The sequence below is a fragment of the Apteryx rowi genome, unplaced genomic scaffold (genome assembly GCF_003343035.1).
Source record: "Apteryx rowi isolate R43461 unplaced genomic scaffold, aptRow1 scaffold_109, whole genome shotgun sequence".
NCBI lineage: Eukaryota > Metazoa > Chordata > Aves > Apterygiformes > Apterygidae > Apteryx > Apteryx rowi.
Genome location: NW_020447297.1, coordinates 1,599,226 through 1,618,483, shown reverse-complemented (window position 1 = coordinate 1,618,483; position 19,258 = coordinate 1,599,226). Strand labels below are relative to the sequence as shown.

The 19,258-nt window shown below is 40.5% G+C and overlaps 1 protein-coding gene across 1 annotated transcript in view; it reads left to right on the top strand.

The window, feature by feature from the left end:
- Positions 1–7,818: 7,818 nt before the first annotated feature.
- LOC112969256 (vasoactive intestinal polypeptide receptor 1-like) overlaps positions 7,819–19,258 on the top strand; it is a 29,642-nt gene continuing 18,202 nt past the window's right edge. The window contains exons 1-2 of the mRNA XM_026072386.1: positions 7,819–7,876; positions 16,923–17,022. Coding sequence (XP_025928171.1) covers positions 7,844–7,876; positions 16,923–17,022 — 133 coding nt within the window. The 5' untranslated portion in view covers positions 7,819–7,843. The remainder of the gene's footprint in view (positions 7,877–16,922; positions 17,023–19,258) is intronic.

Below are 19,258 nucleotides of genomic sequence, written 5' to 3'. Positions count from 1 at the left end.
GCTAGCCATAYGGACAAGAACTATATCTACGACTTGCTCGTGCAGCCACAGAATGGACCCTTGTCCCTTTTGTCCCTTTTGATTTGCTAGGACAGATGTAAGCTTCAGACCTGATCCAACCCTCATAAAGCCCTCTCCATTGACGCGTGTTTTGAGCTGAGTGAGATACAGTATCTCCGCAAAGCTGGGAAGCTAGAAGGAGAACTCTAAGAAGGACAGGACGAACTAGAACACAAGGTTTGGGGGGGGGGGGTTGTCATTTTTTTAGAAAAATTAGTAGTGGATGCAGCGTCTTCTGTGCATAGCTCAGAAGAAGGATTGTGTCTTTGCTGTATATGCACAAAGGAGCTGACTACATTGCCTGTTGTTTAATGTGAAGAATAACACGGGAAGATACAGCAACAAGCATTCTGCTAGAGTTTTTGATGGCAGAGCACTCTGGTCTGCCACTGCCGGGAAAGTATTGTAGAGYCCACAGACCTCCTGCTATGGCTCATGTGACAGGTCTGCTCTCCTTTTCATCTCTTCTTCCAAAGCTAGTTTCAATAAGCCTTAATGTACTGAAATAATTAGGCATATGTAGTGGCATGTCTCATTGAAAGAACAGAAATAAATTGAAATAAATTGAAATAAAAATCTAATGATCATGTACCCTCAGACTTTATATATGTTTGTATATGAGATTGAAGGAGCTGCTTTAAATAATGGAAGTAAAAATCACATCTGTAGGTGTACTGTGACTGGATGATACATCCATGCAAGAAGCTTAGCATCCTAAGGAGAAACAGTGGAACAAAACCATGACAAAATGAAAATCAGGTTTAAGCAAGGGAGTGTGGTCAGGCATTGTTCTAGTTCAAGTTATCTTTGAGAAGCATGTGGTGTGGGATTCATCTTACCTAAGATGAAAGTTAAAAATCACCCTAAATCAGATGTCTAGTCTGGCTGGGATGTATCTTATTTTATCTCAGGGCTCGATTCATTTGCCCACCCATAGGAATCTAGGGACATTTACCTAGCTAGCCTCAAGCTGCCATGCCTTCAGTGTCCATGTCACCAAAAGGGCCTATTTCATATCTGCCAGCCTCCTGTGAATATCTTAAATGTACCAAGGCATCTAAATTGGCATTAGACACCTATTATTTGGAAACTTAACTGAGCTTTAAGGTGTCTAAAGTCAAAATATAGTGAATGGGAACCTATTCAATACAGCCAATGGAGTCTAAAAAACTGTTTAACTGACTAAATTAAGGTGCCTGCTTTTAGATGATTATTGACCCTAATGGAAGTTTAAGCATCTAACCCCCATCTAGAAACCTACATGCTGATACCTAAACTTTTCAGTGTCTGAAATGAGCTCCCCCTCTCATCTCCCTTTAAAGTCATTCAGAGAGACAGTATGCTGTAGGAGTCAGTTCCTCCTAGCACTACACAGGAGGAATGAGTTTTGAGCAGGAACATCCCATCTCCTCCCCATAACTGTAAAGCAAGCCTAGATGATTAGCTTAGACTAGCTATTGACCACAGTGGGAGCTCACTTTTCCAGCTCACTCAAGCAGATGACACTCATATTAGATGTCCAAACCTGCATGTGGAATCCCACCCCTAAAGTACACAAGCATATTTGAGTGATCATCCTATCCTCCTTTTAGAAACAGTGGAGAGGAGTAGGCTCTGCGAAATGATTTATCTCGTCCTTTGTAGACATCTAAATTATGTCAGACAAATTGCATTTAAAAGTGTCTGTGACTCGGAAGGTGCCTTGAATAATCAGTTCACATTTACACTATTAATGTCTGAAGTTAGATGACAAGAGCATTACTGTAAAGGTCTAAGATAAGATAGTTGTCTGAGCTCCCTCTACAGTCAATGGAGAAATAGGCATCAGAGAGAAATGCCTGGACACAAGATGTTCTCTCTCTCTCTCTCTCTCTCTCTGTTAAACATAAGGGGAACTGAGACAAGAAGTTTAGACTAGTTGCCTAACTCCTGTGTTGTTAAAATTAGGTCACTCGTGTTTACCTATCTGCTATTTTGTAGACTCAGCCAATAACTAATAGGAGCATAAATCTTTTCTTGGCCCCCATGAAAGGAGTGAGTTTAGTCTTAAAGCCAGATTTTAGGGAATAAAAATCAGTGTCATTCTACTTATCTTGAAACAAACAAACAAAACAAAAAAAAACCAGAAATGAATTTGGGTTGAAACAGCCAGAGGAAAGCAAGAAAACAAATGAATAATATAATGCATACAACTATTTCTGAGGACAGGAACAGCTGGGTTGTCAACTCTTTAGAGACTATTAATAGGAATGAAGATTGCAGTGTGTGTCACTGGGAAAAGTAACTTCCCTTAGGTTTGAAAAAATGACTTGTCTATTCAACAAATAAGATATCATAGAAATAGTGGTTATTGATAGATTTTTTTTAAAAAAAGAGATACTGGAGAGATTAAATGACTTTATTTATAAAAGAGTTTAAATAGTAGTTTTGTAGTAGATAGATACACATAGGATATATTTTTCAAATTCAGAAAGCATCTTAGATACTTGGGATGGAATTAAGTTTACACATTAAAACATATGGGATGGAACTCACATGAGCCAAGTGACCCGCTTCTATGACAGTTGCTACAGATATAAATGATTAATACCATTTCACACACCTTCAGGAACCCAAGACATTCACATGGATCTTGCAGATACAGTAGAAGATATATGGCTGCCTGAGTTTTTCTGGGCCAGCAAGTGAGGGACGGATGCAAATCCTAGAGAATCTTAAATGGAAGCAGGGGAGGGCCTATTCTAATACAATGATGTACAGGAACATGACACAACTGTTCCCAAAGCTCAGGACACAATGAGTCTTGTCATAACTAACCATAACACTTACACTGGTATCGTGGCCCGGTCTGGCATTTTTTTGTGGTTGGTTATGTGTCCTCCTGCTCAAAAGTTGGCTGCTGGCCAGGGCTGAAGTACGGAGCTCTGCTCATTCGCTGGGAATGGACACAAATTCGGGCTCCATTAGACACCCGCTTTGGGCTTGTGAACTCCACATCCAGAGCTGGGTGTCTAAATAAAGCTACACAATACTTGGTGTTGGTCATTTGTCTAAGTTTTGGCAGCTCCTCTTTTAGCCCTCTGATGTTGTGGTTGAGTGCTCATTTAAATTAGTGCCATTGTCAAAGGAAACAATTCCCTTCCTTTCAGTCACTCATTTCTATCTTCAAATCACCACTGTGTTTGGCCAGAATAGGTATTTGTAGGACTATGTGGGGAACCAGACTAACTGATGTGACTGAAAAATCCCATGCTAGAAAGGAAAACCTCTTTTCTGCAGGGCTTCTTCCAAAATCTAGTTCACTTCATGGCTGCAGAAATGGCTCAGCCATGACATAAAAAAAGGGAGGACAACAGTGGGAATAAGAAAGGATATGTGAGTACTGCTATTTTTAACATCAGTGCAGGCTTTCATGTACACCAAATTGGGTCCTATAGTCAGGATGCAATACTCCCTCTTTTTTTTTTTCTTTATTTTGTCTTTTGCTTTTGTTTCTCCCTATTGTGATAATATATTAGTAGTAGATTATATTATAATAATACTTAGCACTCCTGCCTCATTCATATACCAGGATCTGTCAGCACAGGAATTTCTTCCTGCAGCCGAAGGGCAGTTGATCCCCTGCCTCCAAAAGCTTATACTCTAAGAGCAAGCCAAGCTCCAATGCAGATGGAAAGAATAGGGCAGGGGAAAACAAAGAGAAATCACAATTCAGGGTGGCAAGCAATAGTCACTCTTTAAGCCCTAATTATAAGCAGAGAGAACAAAACTGGACCTCATCTCTACCTATATTTCTCTGGTGTCTGTGGAGTCAGGCCAGGCAGAGGTAATGGAATATGGGTGAGCCAGAGCCCCAGTACACAACAGAAGTCAATTTTACCCAAGAAAAATAGGAAGTAGGTAACACAGCTAGAGTATAAGCAGAAAATGAATTGGACAAATTATCCTCATGCAGCTCTAAGTAGTTGTTTTCCAATATACAGTGCCATAACTCTTTAGCATCTCCACAGCAATCCATTTTTTCGGCTGTCTCATGTCCCGCTTTCTCCCCATTCGCAACAGCATCACACAGAGATCACCAACAGGAATAAAGCTTTCATCCTTTTTATAAACACTCCATTTCTAAAATACAGTGGAGCTTTCTTTTTAATTATAGATGCAATATGTTGCTCTGTAATGTCATGTTCTGCCTAACCATTGGGTTATGTGCTTTCAGTAATTGCAGCCTTCTTTCCAACCATCCAGGGCTTTTTGTTTTGTGCCTTTAGTCAAATTCCTCAAAAGATTGTTTAGAAATGTCAGTAAATTCACCATTATTCTCTGGCTGACAGCTCATATTGCAGTGTGGTGCTTGAGCACTATATTTCTGTCTAAGGTGCTGTATATGCACTCAGAGGAAATGCAGTTGCATTTCAGAAAGATTTTTGTTATGGAAAAGTCTTATACAGGTAGCATATGGTATCAAAGAAAAAAAGAAAAAAACCCAAACCATTCTCCAGCTCCTACAAAGGTTCTAAGCAGCTCGGTAAATGTCAAGTCGTTTTCATTAAATGGCATCAATTGATTCAGAGCATCCATGACAGGGATTAGCAAGAATCCCAGGTCCATTGCCTCATTGATTAAGTTTCACATGGTCGTAATGGTTAGATTGCTCATTAATGCTAATACGAGAACATTTATTTTCAGTGTTATATATTGGGCCCAGGTTGGTTCTGTAGAGCAGTAGGAAAATAGAGGCAGTCCTTATCTCAGATTAGTTATCCTATAGTTGCTTAGGGAGAAATTGTTTAGTTATCGTCAGTTTATCAAAGGAGGAACTATTTTGTGACAAAATATAACAAAATCCATCACAGCAGACACGAGATTAGTAGAAGCATAGTTACTTTCCTACATTATTCCATTATTGGATCTTCTTTGGATACTTACACAGAAATAACAGAGTGGAATGATTACAGTTAATAAATACGATAACCAAATTAGATTTCTAAATAAAGTTTTGGCTTACAGAAAGATCTGTTTTGAGGAATGCAGAGCAATAAATAGATTAAGAAATTCAAAGACTTGAATGTAGGTGAGGTTTACCACATTAGTTACACAAAGATACTATACAAATCCAACAAGGCTAAACTTTGTTTTCTTTCTTAGCACGCATAAAAAACTCTTACAAAAGGAGTTTCCAGCTAGCTGCTTTTAAAGCTCAAGGACTGGAAAGTGGCCCATTTTTTAGGTCATCTGTTGATCAGATAAGAAAAACAGGCAGAGGAGAGAAAATCTTGAAGACAGGAAGCACTGACAGACCACCTCTGCTCAAAGAGTCAATGCCTTCTCCTAAGGGCTGCATATGACCATGTATGTCAAGAAACTACACAAAGGAAAACTAGATTCTCTCTTGGTCCTGGTCCAAACTGAGAGACTGGTTATGATGACCTAAAAGATCAAGGTGACATGAGGGGCCTTAATTATTGGAATGTTTTTGAAAATTTGTGGACTGGAATGTCATATTAATATTCACTTTATTGTATTTTCATGTTTACATTTTGATTTTTGAGAGATATTTCTTGAAATACAACCAGGGCCCTGAACAACATGACCTGACTTTGAAATTTGCCCTGTTATGGGGGAGTGGGTGGGCCGTACYTCCGTAGGTCCCTTCCAAATTAAATTGTTGTAGTATTCTTTGATCTTGTATACTTAAGCTGGTCGAATACTGTTCGGCAGGAATTAGAATTTGTCCTTATCCTGAGGATATTTGGTAGGTCCTGACTTTCCATTTTCCTTTGCAGCTCTTAGAGTTAGGAACTGCCCGATACCGTGTGACGCCTGCTTTGTGCAGTGGGATCCTGAAAGTTGTGTCAGTGTGGCCAGAACCACCTTACTGACTTGTGAGAGCTGGCAACAACTTTAACTCATCCATTAGAGAAGAGGAAAAAAAGTCAAAATCCAATTTATATGTATATATACATATATATATATATATACACAAATAAATAAAACATATATATATATATTTGTTTTCATCTGGATTTTATGATAAATATACTTTCTGGAGAAGTGTCTGAGGCTACTCTGTACAGGTAAGTAGTCAGATGCAGTTATGGACTAATGGAAAACAAGCGTTTAGAAAAGAGGCATTAAATGAGAATTATTTTACAGATGTTATCCCACAAATCCCTGCCTTCATTCCCCTCTATTCTGCACAAGTTGTAGAACTGATTGTCTCTCTAGCATGAGCCTGGGGCTACTATCTAATTTGAGATCCAAACTCCTTCGATTTGCAAGTCTAAGGTAGAGTACATCTTGAGATAAAACACCCAAATTTCAGCATCTTGATACTGCTGCCCATGTGTGCTGTAGGTGTCTAAACTCCCATTATAAAAGACAGTGATCTAGTCAGCACAGTCAGGGAGCTGAGAGAGAAATTTATGCATATCATTGGCATGATTCAGTTGCTTAAACATAGATACAGAGTGTCACTCAAGATGCCCTTGTATATCTGAAACATCTTCACGGAGCTGGCAAATACAACACAGGAATTACAGGAGATCTACACACTTTTTTAGAAAGATGAGGGAATACAGAAGAAGGAAAAAGTTGATATTTGAAGATCTTTGAAGACAGATTGATATATGAAGACAATACAAAATTGGGAGGAGTGGCTGATACACCAGCTGGTTGAACTGCTGTTCAGAGGGACCTTGACAGGCTGGAGAAATGGGAGAGAGGAACCTCATGAAGTTCAACAAAGGCAAGTGCCGAGTCCTGCACCTGGGGAGGAATAACCCCATGCACCACTGCAGGCTGGGGGCCGACCAGCTCGAGAGCAGCTTTGCAGAGAAGGACCTGGGGGTCCCGGGGGACAACAAGTTGAACATGGGCCAGCAATGAGCCCTCATGGCAAAGAAGGCCAATGGTTTCCGGGGCCGCATTAGGAAAAGCATTGCCAGCAGGTGGAGGGAGGTGATCCTTCCCCTCTACTCTGCACTGGTGAGGCCACATCTGGAGTGCTGTGTCCAGTGCTGGGCTCCCCAGTACAAGAAAGGCATGGACCTGCTGGAGCGAGTGCCTTTTTTCCACAAAATCCAGGCCATAGCAAAGAAAGGTTTCAGCCTTTACCTGTTGCACCAAAACAACTGTCAAAGAAATAAAGCGACATTTGAGGCATCTTCATAACACTAGGGCCAGAAAGACCTTATGTGGGTTGGAGAAGAGATGCTCTAAGGGTTGCTGCTTTAAGTTTTCCAGCTGAGGGGAAGCGGATGCCAAAGCCCAGAAACTCCATCTCCGAGAGTCCCCAAGGAATACCATTCCCAGACCCAGGGGAAACCCAGATCCTTTGCAAACCTGCTGACACGGGCCACAAGCACGGGACCATAAGCAGAGGGAGAGATGAATCCAGCATCTCTTCCTGCACAGAGAGCATTTGCCTCCAAACACCCCCTACAAAGACCAGCCAGCGCTCTGGCTCCCTGCAGTTTTGGAGGCGGGCGACCGGAGGACAGCCAGGTTCTCCGAGGTGGGTTCGAAACCCCCTGGCTTGGGGTGGGAGATGTTGGAGCGTCTCCCTCCCTCCACTGCGAGCCTGGCCCTGAGGGACGGGAAGGTGGCGGGAGGAGAGCAGGAATTGCCGGGCTCCCCCAGGAGGGACCCAGGCGTCCGGGAAGGGAGGTGCAAGGCGCTCCTGCGGGGCGGGTCTTGGGCAGGTGGGGGCGGGCTGAGCCTCGGCTTTTTGGCAGCTTCACAACAGGCAGCGGGAGCGGGGAGGACCCGGCGGCTGCTGCGGAGGATGCTAAGTTTGCGCTGGCTGCTGCTGCCGCTGGTGAGTGCCCGGCAGCTGCCTCCGGCTTTTTTTTGGGGGGGGGAGGGGGAGAAGGGGGGAAGGGGCCACCCCTGGGTCTGGGGTGGGGAGGGAGAGGGCAACGCGCACATCTGGCTCGCCACAGCTGGCTGGTCCTTGCGCTGCCCCGCGGGGGCTGCCCGCAAGGGTCCGGGGGAGTGGGGGATCGCGGAGGCACGGCAACTTTTCTTAGCCCCACCAGAGCAGGGGGCAGACTGGCAGAAAGAAAGATAAGGAAAGAGAAAAAAAAAAAGAGGGAAAAAAAATGAAAGAAGAAAAATTTCTGAGTTAGAGGTTTGACCGAGGTCTTTTTCTTTTTTTATTATTTATTTATTTTTATTATTTTTCCAGCCCTCAGATGCTATTAATAAATGTCATTCCATTCGTTAGGACTGCAGTTTTCAATGGGCAGAAAAGCATCCGTAGACTGAGTAGCCATAGTACGGATTTAGAGGGACAGAAGGGGATGGCTTGTTGCCCTCATTGTCCTGAGAAAGGCAACTTTGCTGAAGAAGGAGGATATCTGGAAGGGAATCATTTCTCCAGATGGATTTGGGACATTTTGCCTCTTCGAGAAGTCACTGATATTTTTTACTTGCTGAAGGTAGCTGCCTTCAATGTCACCAAGCAGAAGCATGAACTGTCTTATGTCTGCTATGCACTGGAGGCAGCAGGTGAGATTGTAACATTAAAGATTAGGGGGGATGTATCAGTCCAGACAGGCAATCCAAGCCCCACGATCCGCTGCTAGTGCTGCCTGGGCTGGTTAGCAAAAGGTAGTGTAGGTATAAGTAGAGTCATATCTCCTCTTTCCCCTAATCTTCAGCTTTAGAGAACTGTTTGGAAACCTTCCTATGGGTGTGATTTCTGGGGACTCATAATTCTAACTTTAGTGATTTCACAGTTAAATGTTTCGTGTAGGCTGGGATTCAGATACCGTCTGTAGGAAATGGGGAAAGTCACCTCTAGGGAAGCATTTTGCCTTGTCCTAAGAAAGATAGATGGGATGAATATTCCTCTAGGGCCTGTTTTCCAGTGTTGGTGATAACGAAAGCGTAAATGATAACAGAATAGGTTTGATCCTTAACTTTTAGAAGTTGAAAGATAGGAGACGTGAATTCTCGCATCCTCTGGGAATCTGGCTTTCTACCTCTGAGACTTCTGGATTTCTTCTGTATTTATACAACTTTATCTGCAAGTGATAGGATATAAATCTTTGCTATATAAACCTTGTTATATACAATTATTGTCATGACTAATCCCCTTTTTCCAGGGAAAACTAGTCAGGCTGGAGTCTTAGGCTGCTACAGGTAGAGTGACTTTGGCATGTGGACCAACCTCCTTACAGAGGCATAGCCATATCCATGCTTGCAGCTGTCTGCAGAGTGGAGCTAACCTGAGGTGATGTATCATACACAACTGTGGGCTGCTGGGCACCGTTTTAACATTTTAGCATACTGCCACAGATCATGTCCATAATGAAATACTTTTCAGATGGGATGAGAGAAGAGARATTCCTGCTTTTCAAAATGCATGATCCACATAGCTTTCAGCATCAAGCTGTTGCTTACATATGAACTCCAACTGCATGTCTGGTAAGAGTCAGTGCTCTAAGCATTGGTGGTTTTAGTGTCTCCAGCCAGGTTTGATGAGAAGCTTTGTACTCTAGGTCAGAAAGTCAGGGAGGGCCAGTGACCCACACAGGACGTACTGAGTAAATAGTCCTTTCATGTGTCAAGGGAGCGCATCAGAGTGGAGGAAGAATTCTAACGCAGATTCTCCAAATAATTCTTTATTCTGATGTGAAAATAAACCAGAAGAGTCATCATGAAAACTTCTTCTGTGTAATCAGGCACTTTTAACTCCTATCAGCTCCACAGGGAGCTGTATGTTTCAGGATATACTTTGTGCCTTTGCAGAATAAAGCCCTTGACATCAAAAATTACCATTTGCTTGTAAGTGACAAGAAATGGAGAAGTGGGTGCTGAAATGCATAAAAAAGACATTTCCTGTCTTAAAGAGTTTGAAGTCTCAAGAAACCAAGGGTGGGGAACAAAAGAGACTGTGCGTTCACTATCCTTCCCACTAAGCTAAACTGTCTTCTTCTCTGATCATTTAATAGCTTTTCACAGTTCTGGGGAAGGGGTTCTGTCTAAGCTAAGGAATGGAGGCAGGAATGGAAACATTAATGGGCTATCACTGAGCTATACAGTTGCTTTAACACAGCATTTCTTGTGGTCGTAGAAACATGGATCCAAATCCGTGGCTAGGTGCTTAATTCCCYCCAAAAAAACAGAGCTGGGTGCCTAAATTGCTAGTATAGCTACAGTTTGCCAATCTGCTTTGGAGGAACACTACCTACCAGGCCCAGCACACCTGAAATCCCCTTCATATGGAATTGGAAGTGTGGAAGGATCAGTTTGTTTGGGCAGTTAGTTAGCCCAGAGGGAGTTAATGGAGAGAGACAGGTTCCTGTATAGTGGGTGCGTCGCTGTATCCTCATGGAGATGTCTGAGAGAGGCAGGAGGAATCTTTCCCTGGAATTGCCTGTCTGCCTTCATTGATTATTAAAGGAGGCTTGATGGGGGAACTTAYATAAATCATCTAAAATTATCTACCTAAATCAAGAATCTTGTGTAAAGCTACTCATTTAGACTCCTTTAATACCACTGGGAAGAGGTGGAAGCACCACAAGAACAATAACTAGGACTTTGGCTGAGCGAGCTTGCGGACAGACTCAGGCATCTAAGTTCCAGCTGGCTTGACTTAAGCGACATGAAGCCCCACTTTTAGGCAAACAAGCTACACACACAGAAAGAGAGAAAGTTCTCTTTAGTATGGGGGAATACTTGTGAAAATGGACAGTAAGGATCTTTGGGTTTTGGTGTGCTTTGTTTTTTAAGTATTAGTGGTAATCAAATGTTCTACCAAGTCTAGTATAAAGCTAATGCATTTTGTTTTCATTTTTCTCAAGATAACACTAATTACATGTGATTTATCAACACAGTATATTAGTATGCCTATATTGTCACATACAGAGTACCTACGAGTAAATATATACAGATATACACAGATATGTATGTATAATAGATATTGTTTAGTATAAAGCTGTGCAATGAAATATAGTCAGATAAATGCAATCCAATACACAGAAGAGCATTCAAGTATTACTCCAAAGCCTTAAAAACAATCTTGAAAATATATTCCTCTAAATGAAGACTGTAAGGCAATCAGTGTCTCAGCTTCTCTTGTTCTGTAGGTAATCAAGTTAGAGAGAGGAAACAAACACTGAAAATGTCCTCTAGGTAGTCATTTTCAGCCAAAAAGACTCCAGAAATAATCTATTTAACTGACTGAAGAAAAAGATTGGAAATAGGGCTTCACATTTGGGGTTAAAAGTTTTGGGTACAAGACTTCAAGTTAAGGGCAGGACTTTGATAACTAAACACATTGCCTGTGACTGGTGTCATGTCACTGCCATGGTGACCTCATGCTTTACAGTTAATCAGAATCAATCCTCCTATTTTTTTCAAGTGCATTTGAGCAGCGAACTTTTTTGCTACATCAGAAATCTTTGATTAGCTTTTATAGTTTCTTCTAATTTCTGGTGATACCTACTACTGCTTAAATCACATTATCAATATCTCACTATCACTCCTAGGGCTCAAAGGATTGGAAGATCTTTACTGTGGTGATTGCCAATGTAGTTGCATAGAAATGGACAGGATTTTACGGAGCTCAAGGTTTGACTCGACTCCCTTCAAAGTCAGTGGAAACATTGGCCCTGACTTCGGTGCTCTGTCATTCGCAGTCTCAAAGCTTTCTAATTAGTACTTGGCTTTTTCAGAGAGGAGTTAGCAGATGGAGAGAGCTAGGCTTTATGGAAGATCTTGATGAGAATTTATGAAAGGCCGAGGATTTCTTTGACTTGTTCAGTAATTAGACCTGTGTTCAAAATTTTTCATTTTCCAGTTTTTCATCCTGTGACACTATCCATTTCATCAAAATTTCAGTTGAAAAAAGTATACATTTCAGAGCACATTCAGCAGTTGTCTGGACTGCGCCTTTCGGTACCATGGGCCAGCTTGCAGGAGTGGCTGAACACATCATTCCACAACAGAGAAAGGACAGGGGGTGAAGGATTTTTGGATGTTCTTGGTATGCCTTTCCATATCCCAAAATACCAGGTGAAATTTAATCCTCCAAGCTGGGAGTCAGTGTGACGTGAATTGCAGACAGCTATGGTTTTGTATACAGGGGAGAACTAAAATATGCAGCCATCAGAGTCATATCGGAAAAACTGAACTGATGAAGCAGAGACAGGGAGAACAGGGAGTACAGAGATGATTTCACAGGAAATCTGAGATGAAATCTGAGAGATGAATGCAAGCTATAGAGACAGAGGCAAAAAGAGCAGTGACAAATATTCATAGTAAATGATTTATGCATTTGATGCAGAACCTATTGGTGATTTTTTTGGCTTGCATTGCATTGGAAACTAAATCACATCACTGGAAAGACCCCTCAAGTTCTTGAAACCTTCCCATCTTGCCAGCAAATTCAGTTGCTTCTTCCATTTTTGATTAATTTTCAAAAATACTACGTATTACCAATTTATTCCTGACTCTTTGATCCCATTGAATTGCTTTTTCAAAAGTGACTAATATATTAGGTGCCCAGCTTTGAAACACTTAAGAGGCCCTTGTTTTCAGAGAGCATAGAAAATGTCCCTACTTTTCCCCAAGTGTGCTTGCTAATGGACTTTCTAATGAGTGAAGATCTCTCTTTTATGTGGCATCTAAATTACAGTTCTTCTACCATCATAGCAACCCAGGGGCACCATCTTTGGAAGAGCTCTCAAAAAAGACTGCTCTTTACTGAGTTGCACTATGGCATGGGAACGCTGCTAGAAGGTACTCTGTTCCCAGTGCTTGCTGAGTCTGGCATTGTCCAATCCATGACGCCTGAGAAAATCACAATGCAAATTGCCGTGAGCTTTGATTTCACTGTTCATATGTGGGCAAATAGATGAACTAGCATGTTATAGAGGGAATAAAAAAAGCAATGTTATGCCTCCTCCTATTAGTACCACTCAGGTCAATGCTCTAACCTTATGGATATTAAGTAAAGGAAAGTCCAAAATCCAATTACAAGTCCAAAATCTGGCTCTGTAAACTCTGTCTCAGGTTTTTAGCAGGCCCAGTCTTCTTGTAGGCAACTTCTTCATGTTCGCTTGTGATTGCTTTGCTCCAGGCAAGATTGTTTCAGTGGTTAGGCCTTAGATTTAAGACAGCACTGTGACTTTTGGCTGGTCACTAGTGCTCAAGCCAGCAAAGAGGCTGTAACGTTGCGATACTCAGCAATGCAAAGCCCAGTTCCTGGAGTGCTGTCTACAACACTGTGTGAAAACTCTAAAGTTTCTGTATAAACCTTGGGGCGAAGGCACCCCGTAATGTGATTTTCAGCAAGGTCCATGCCAGCTTACTCTTTTAAAGCTGTCTAGCTACTAGCAAATGCTGAGCCAAGGAGTATCGTTTTAAAGCCGCCTCTGTGTCAGATTGAACTCCCCAGCCCCTCAAATCTCTGCTTTGCTTTGGTTCCTAAATTATCCATCCATATGGTCAACAGGGATAACTCTTTTCCTACAAGGGCTCAATGGTTAACAGCAGATGCCTCCCAATATGCAATACTTTGTCCACCACATGGAGAAGCAACAAATACTGGGACCCTGATTTCTAGAAAGTCTATTCCAGGCAGGTTAGAGGAAAAATCTGCACTGTTATCTCAAGGCACTGTGAAATTAATAATGAAACATAAGTAAGCCACAGTCAACAAATCACAAATAATGTTCTGGCCAGAAGGCTATTCTTTAACTGTAAAATGGTTTAATGCCTCTCTTTTTCTTAAAGCCTGAGGAAAACCAACAAATTGAAGCATCATTACGGTTTTCAATTTCTTGTATTTGTGTGTCATTTTTTCCTTTTTTTTTTTTTTTAATAGCAGTGGGATTACTTCCAGTAAGGCTGCAAGATTCTTAGTTAACAACACCAGTCTCATTTTTGTTTCTTATAGGATAGGTTGTAGGTTACATCTGTAACTGCATTTGATGTTGATATGGACACTGAAGTGTCCATAATGCTTAACCTATGACAAAAACTCAGGGCTCTGTTTTAGCCACACTCACCTCCCACCCCAAATCCAGTTCCCCAAAAGCAAACAAGATGTGTGCATTCTGTTTAATTGCTAAGCTATCGGGGTAGTGAGACTGACTACAATCTCACCATTGTTGAGTATAAGCAGCAAATTTCTGTCAGAAATCCTAAAATCATTATTGTTTGTGATGCATGTCTGCTCTCAGAGGCAGAAGACAGGACTACACTGATTAGGGACCTGACCTGCTATGGCAGTTCCTATGTCCTGCGTAAAATCAACGCACAGCTTCCCTACAGGAAGGGTCTGGCTAATGCATGGTTCCCCAGGTATTGCACATGGATTGCACTGATTTCAGCAGAGCTGTGCTGAGTTATGGTGACTGGGGGTCTGGTTCAGACAGTGTGGATTTGCTAAAGGAAGGGGAAAAAAAAAAAAAAAAAAAAGAGATGCAGCCTCCTTCAGAGCAGCAGGCAGCCTGGCATACATATTCTCGGTTAGAAAATGCACTTGGGAGACCACAGCTACTTAGCTCCCTCATTTGTGCTCCACCTGTGCCTTGCTTAAGTTGGCCTTTAGAAAAAGATAACACTTCTTCCCCTGAAACTTTTCATAATAAATTACAAGTCTGCCTGCACTTTTCCCAGCATTTCTGGTATGAGCAGGGAGCTTGAGTTAGCCCATCTGTCCCAAATGCTTGTTTCTCAAAGACCTTTTAAATCACTTCCCCTTTCATGGTTTTGATTTCATTTTGGGTACTGGTTGGCCATTGCCTTCAAGCCTTTTGCTGGATAGAGGACCCAGTATAGATGGTAAATTGTATAGCATTGTGTTGAGCTGTTAAGACTTTTAACCATCAAGCCTAAGAATATTCCAAATACGGTTTCTCATCAKCAGCAACAGAGTCCAGAAATTATAGAAAGTGAAGAAATGACTTGTTTCCTGTGCAGCTGAATCCATGTTTATAAATTTAAATGGTAAGGGATTTATGTAGCAATCACTTTGTCACTGCTACTCAGATTGTTTTTTTTGTTGTGTAGGCAGAATGGAAATTRAACTGTATTTTAAAAGATAAAGTGATACATAGGGATCCTATTAAAATCTGAAAAATTGTATTCCAGAATTGTGTTAATATAGTTGAACAGCAAGAGGTACTATTTTAAGAGTTACTCATGCTGATTTATAAAATGTATTTAAAATTACCCACTGGAGGAGAATAATGTATGAAAAAAGCCATATTTTAATTTTCTTTTCATACAGTGTCCTTAATCCTTTTTCTGTTCTGATATTAGGATGTATGAATGATCTCTAGGGCTACATATTTAAAAACAGTTTGTCCTGCTACTTCAGAACCCAGATGTAGGGTTCTAGAAGAATTTTTAAGGTTTTTTAAAGATAAAGTTGTGTTCTTTTTTTTTTCCCCCAGGCAGATATTGTTGCAAAATAGCAATAGTCTACATGACTGCCAGCAAAGTTTCTGTTGAGGCTAAAAGAAGTCCTTGTTGCACTTCTCACTAAAAACATTCTGAAGGCCAATAAATCAGCTTCCTGTGACTGAAAAGGCAATATAGCAGTGATGTTTTCATCTGTACTGTATTTTCAAAGTCATTAGAGGCTTAGAATGGCCTTCAGTCTTCCTCAGAAATGTCTCAGAAAGCCTTCAATCCATCATTTCAATTAAAATCACTATCCCCAGAGCTGGTTTTGCTTTGAATAGCATAGCTTGCAAAGGAGCAAACCCGCTGCTCTACTCTGTGTAAGACTCTATGCGTAGAAGATCCTTTTATAACCAATGGAGATTTAGGGCAGGACTCAGTTGTCCGAACACAGTTTAGTTGCTTTCTAGACTATGGACTCTATTGATTATGGGTGCAACTCAGTTGCCTAAACATGGGTGTATAGAATTATTTAAGACATCCTGGAGTGACTGAGACTTCCACCAGGGGCTGACAAAGTTGTCGCATGAGCTACACGAGACAAGTGTTCTTCTGCAGTAGCAGCTGAAGGACAGGTGGGATACCTTATAGCATCCCAAACAGCACTAACCATCTCTGGGTGAGTTAAACATGCCTTAGATCTCCATTGCCTGTAAAAGAAGCCCAGATAACTAGGTCACATGTAGATGCCTACAAGTCTCAGAGAAGACTGAGAGACCATTCTGTTAGTCTCAACATCAAGGCAGAGTAGGTACTCCCTCCAGAAGAGTAATTAAATCTATATTGTCAGGCTTGCGGCTAATTCATTTGATAGAGAAAAACTGATTCTTGGGTGCTCCCAAGAGTGAATAGGAATATTTTGACAATAGTACTTCTGAACACCCAAACTGATTAACTAAAGAAATCCTCTTTATGATTAAAGAAAATTATTTTTATTTATCTTTTTATTTGCCTTTTTAAGGGAAGAAACAAAGTGTGTGTGGTCAGGCTGCATGTATGTTTGGGGAACTCAATGTGACCATTCCAGTAGCTGATGAACTCTTTGTCCAATTTTGGCCAGTTGACAAAGAGGTGAAGATCCAAAGATTATGAAATCCATTTAAATTTTGTGAAAAAGGTAGGTGGAAATGGGAGATTGTATAAATGTTCAACTTTGAGAAAAGGTGCTGCATGAGCTCAACTCTTATGATATGCCAAAAATCCATGAGAGTATCCATGCCCACATGTGTATGCAAATTGATACACATGCAAGATAGCATTCTCTTCTTCTCTTTGTCTGTCCTCCTCCTTTACATACCCTATTTGCAGAAAAATCTTCAGGTGTAGTTTTCACATTCTTGGATAAAGCATCATCCATGAGGTACAAACTGGAAGGAAACTTGGATCTATTCATTGTGATAATCACCGAACTTCTTGGCTTGTTTTGTCCTTTTTTTATTGAGGTTGCGGGAATCCATCCAGAATGCAAGATATTCCAACAGGTGATGAAAGAGGAGGCTCTCTGCTTAGAAAAGAATGAATCCATTTCGCCTGATTTTAAAGGTAAAATAACAGTCCTGAAAGCCTCTGATTGATAAGAATATATCTCATATCACTTCAGGGGCACAGTGTGAGGGTACTATTTGTTCTCTTGAGCGAAGCTTTGATTCCACATTCTTATTTTATATCATCTCTGAATAGCTGTTTTGCTTTTACAGGCTGAGGCCTCACATTATCTAATTTCAGGCTTCTTTAAAAGCTCAGTGTCTAAGTCTGGACTAGTCTTCTAGGGTTCCCCTCTATAGTAAATGGAGGAAGATGGGTGACTCTAGAATATGCTTCATAACGTTTGTTATAGATGCTTACTTTAGGATGAGATGAATCATTCTGTGGGGGCATATTTCTCTTTACTAACTACAGAATGAGACTAAGGCAACTCATTCAGACTTTAACAACTTTAGATACTTGAATTAGGGCAGAAAAATCCTTTTTGTAATGTCTTAAACTGATGAAGTATTTTGTGTGTTCTTTACTTATATTCAAAGCTACAAAGAAACTTCCACATAAGAAATTAAACAGCACCCTGAAATTGTATTGCTTTGCAAATCAATCCAGTTTTTTGAAAATGTTCTTAAAAAAAAAAAAAATCCTGTCTACTTCAAAATATTCTATTTCAACATTTGCAGAGTTTTTTTTTCTAATGATTTATTGTGGTGGTATTTTGAAATATACTATATGCTCAAATATAAAATTTGAAAATTATAAAGAATATTTCAGAAAGTCTATAAAATATTTAAGAAATGGTGTGTGGAGGTAAGTTCTCTTTGCTAGGATTTATGCATTTGGGAGGCTTGTTGTGAATTGATTCGAAGTGAAATTTCAAAATGTCCAAATCCTTTCCAAAGTTCAGTTATACTTTTCTGGCCAGCTTTTGTTAGGAAATATTAATCCATCTCATTGAAATTTTCAATTGGCATGAATTATCAGATGGTCATTTTCTACTGAGGAGTTATGAGATGAAGATGCCTCATACATTTGGTGTGAATAGAAACATTGCAACCACCTTAGACCATCTGAAAGTCTACTTTTAGCAACCTATAGAAATTTAGAGATCAGCCCCAGCATATGTCCTTTGTTTTCCTATTTATTTCTCTGTGGGCTAACCGAGTACTCTAATGCCTAGTCTCCGTCTTATGGCTGTCTATTCTATTTTAGTGTTTTTTCCCTAATCTTGTCAAGTCCAGAATGCCTCTTGAAGAGATTCTGCACTCATTAACCCCCCAAAAAAGTTCTGGCAAAATTCGGGCATTTTCCATAATGATTTATCAGGTGCATTTTCTGTTTGAAAAGTATAGTGTAACATTCCAAATGTTTTCTTTTTTACCAGAAAGATAATTATATGATTTTGGAAACTTCTTTGTAGCAAAAGCTATTCAAAGTAAAAAAAAAAATCCTCACACTTCTGTTAAATATTTAAAAATCTTGAGCCTTGCCAACTCTGATCTTTTCAAGGTTCTCCTTTCTACATTTATCTGATAGAGATGGAAAGACTTTAACAGAAACCTGCTGTATTTACAGCCTATCTCAGAACATTTAAAAAACAATCATTAGATCTGGAAAAACAATTCATACCCACCATTTAGTTTAATGTATTTTTAAAATAGACTAAGACTTTAAAAGAGTCCCTGGCTTGTGGTTCAGTTTTCAGGAATTGTACATGAGACACTATGAAAGATTATGATTTGTAAAGAGTTACTTCCCAGCAGCTGCAGAGAATTGGAGGTGGAATTCGTCTATGTTGCAGACTTTTTAATCCAAACTAGTTCCTCATTACTCTCTTTGTGCAGAGCGTTGTGTAATGAGTGCCATCAGCAGAGTCCAGGGTGCAATTCCTCTCATCTTGAAGTAGAACTGTAAAACAGGTCAATTGAATCAGGTTCTAAAAATGCTTATTTTTCTCCATTGTCTGGAAAAAAAAAAAAAAAAAGAGCCCTAGGTGACTGAAGCAGACTTCAATATCTGCAATGTCAACAGTACTTGATACAAATCCTACTGCAGCTGTCTTTATGGCATCTCAGGTGGCATGTCCCAATCATTAGTCTCTTGAATATCTCAGTGGGTAAGATGCTCTTGCTGCCTCTGCACTCAGTGGTTTCCCTGCTATTAACTTGAGCAGTCGCTGGAAATGAAGACAGATCTGGGACTTAAAACATCTAGGTACAACTCCCACATAATGTTACCTGATTCTGTTTTTTTCAACCCCATGTCCTCAAATAGGTTAGTTTTTTTAGGCCCAGTT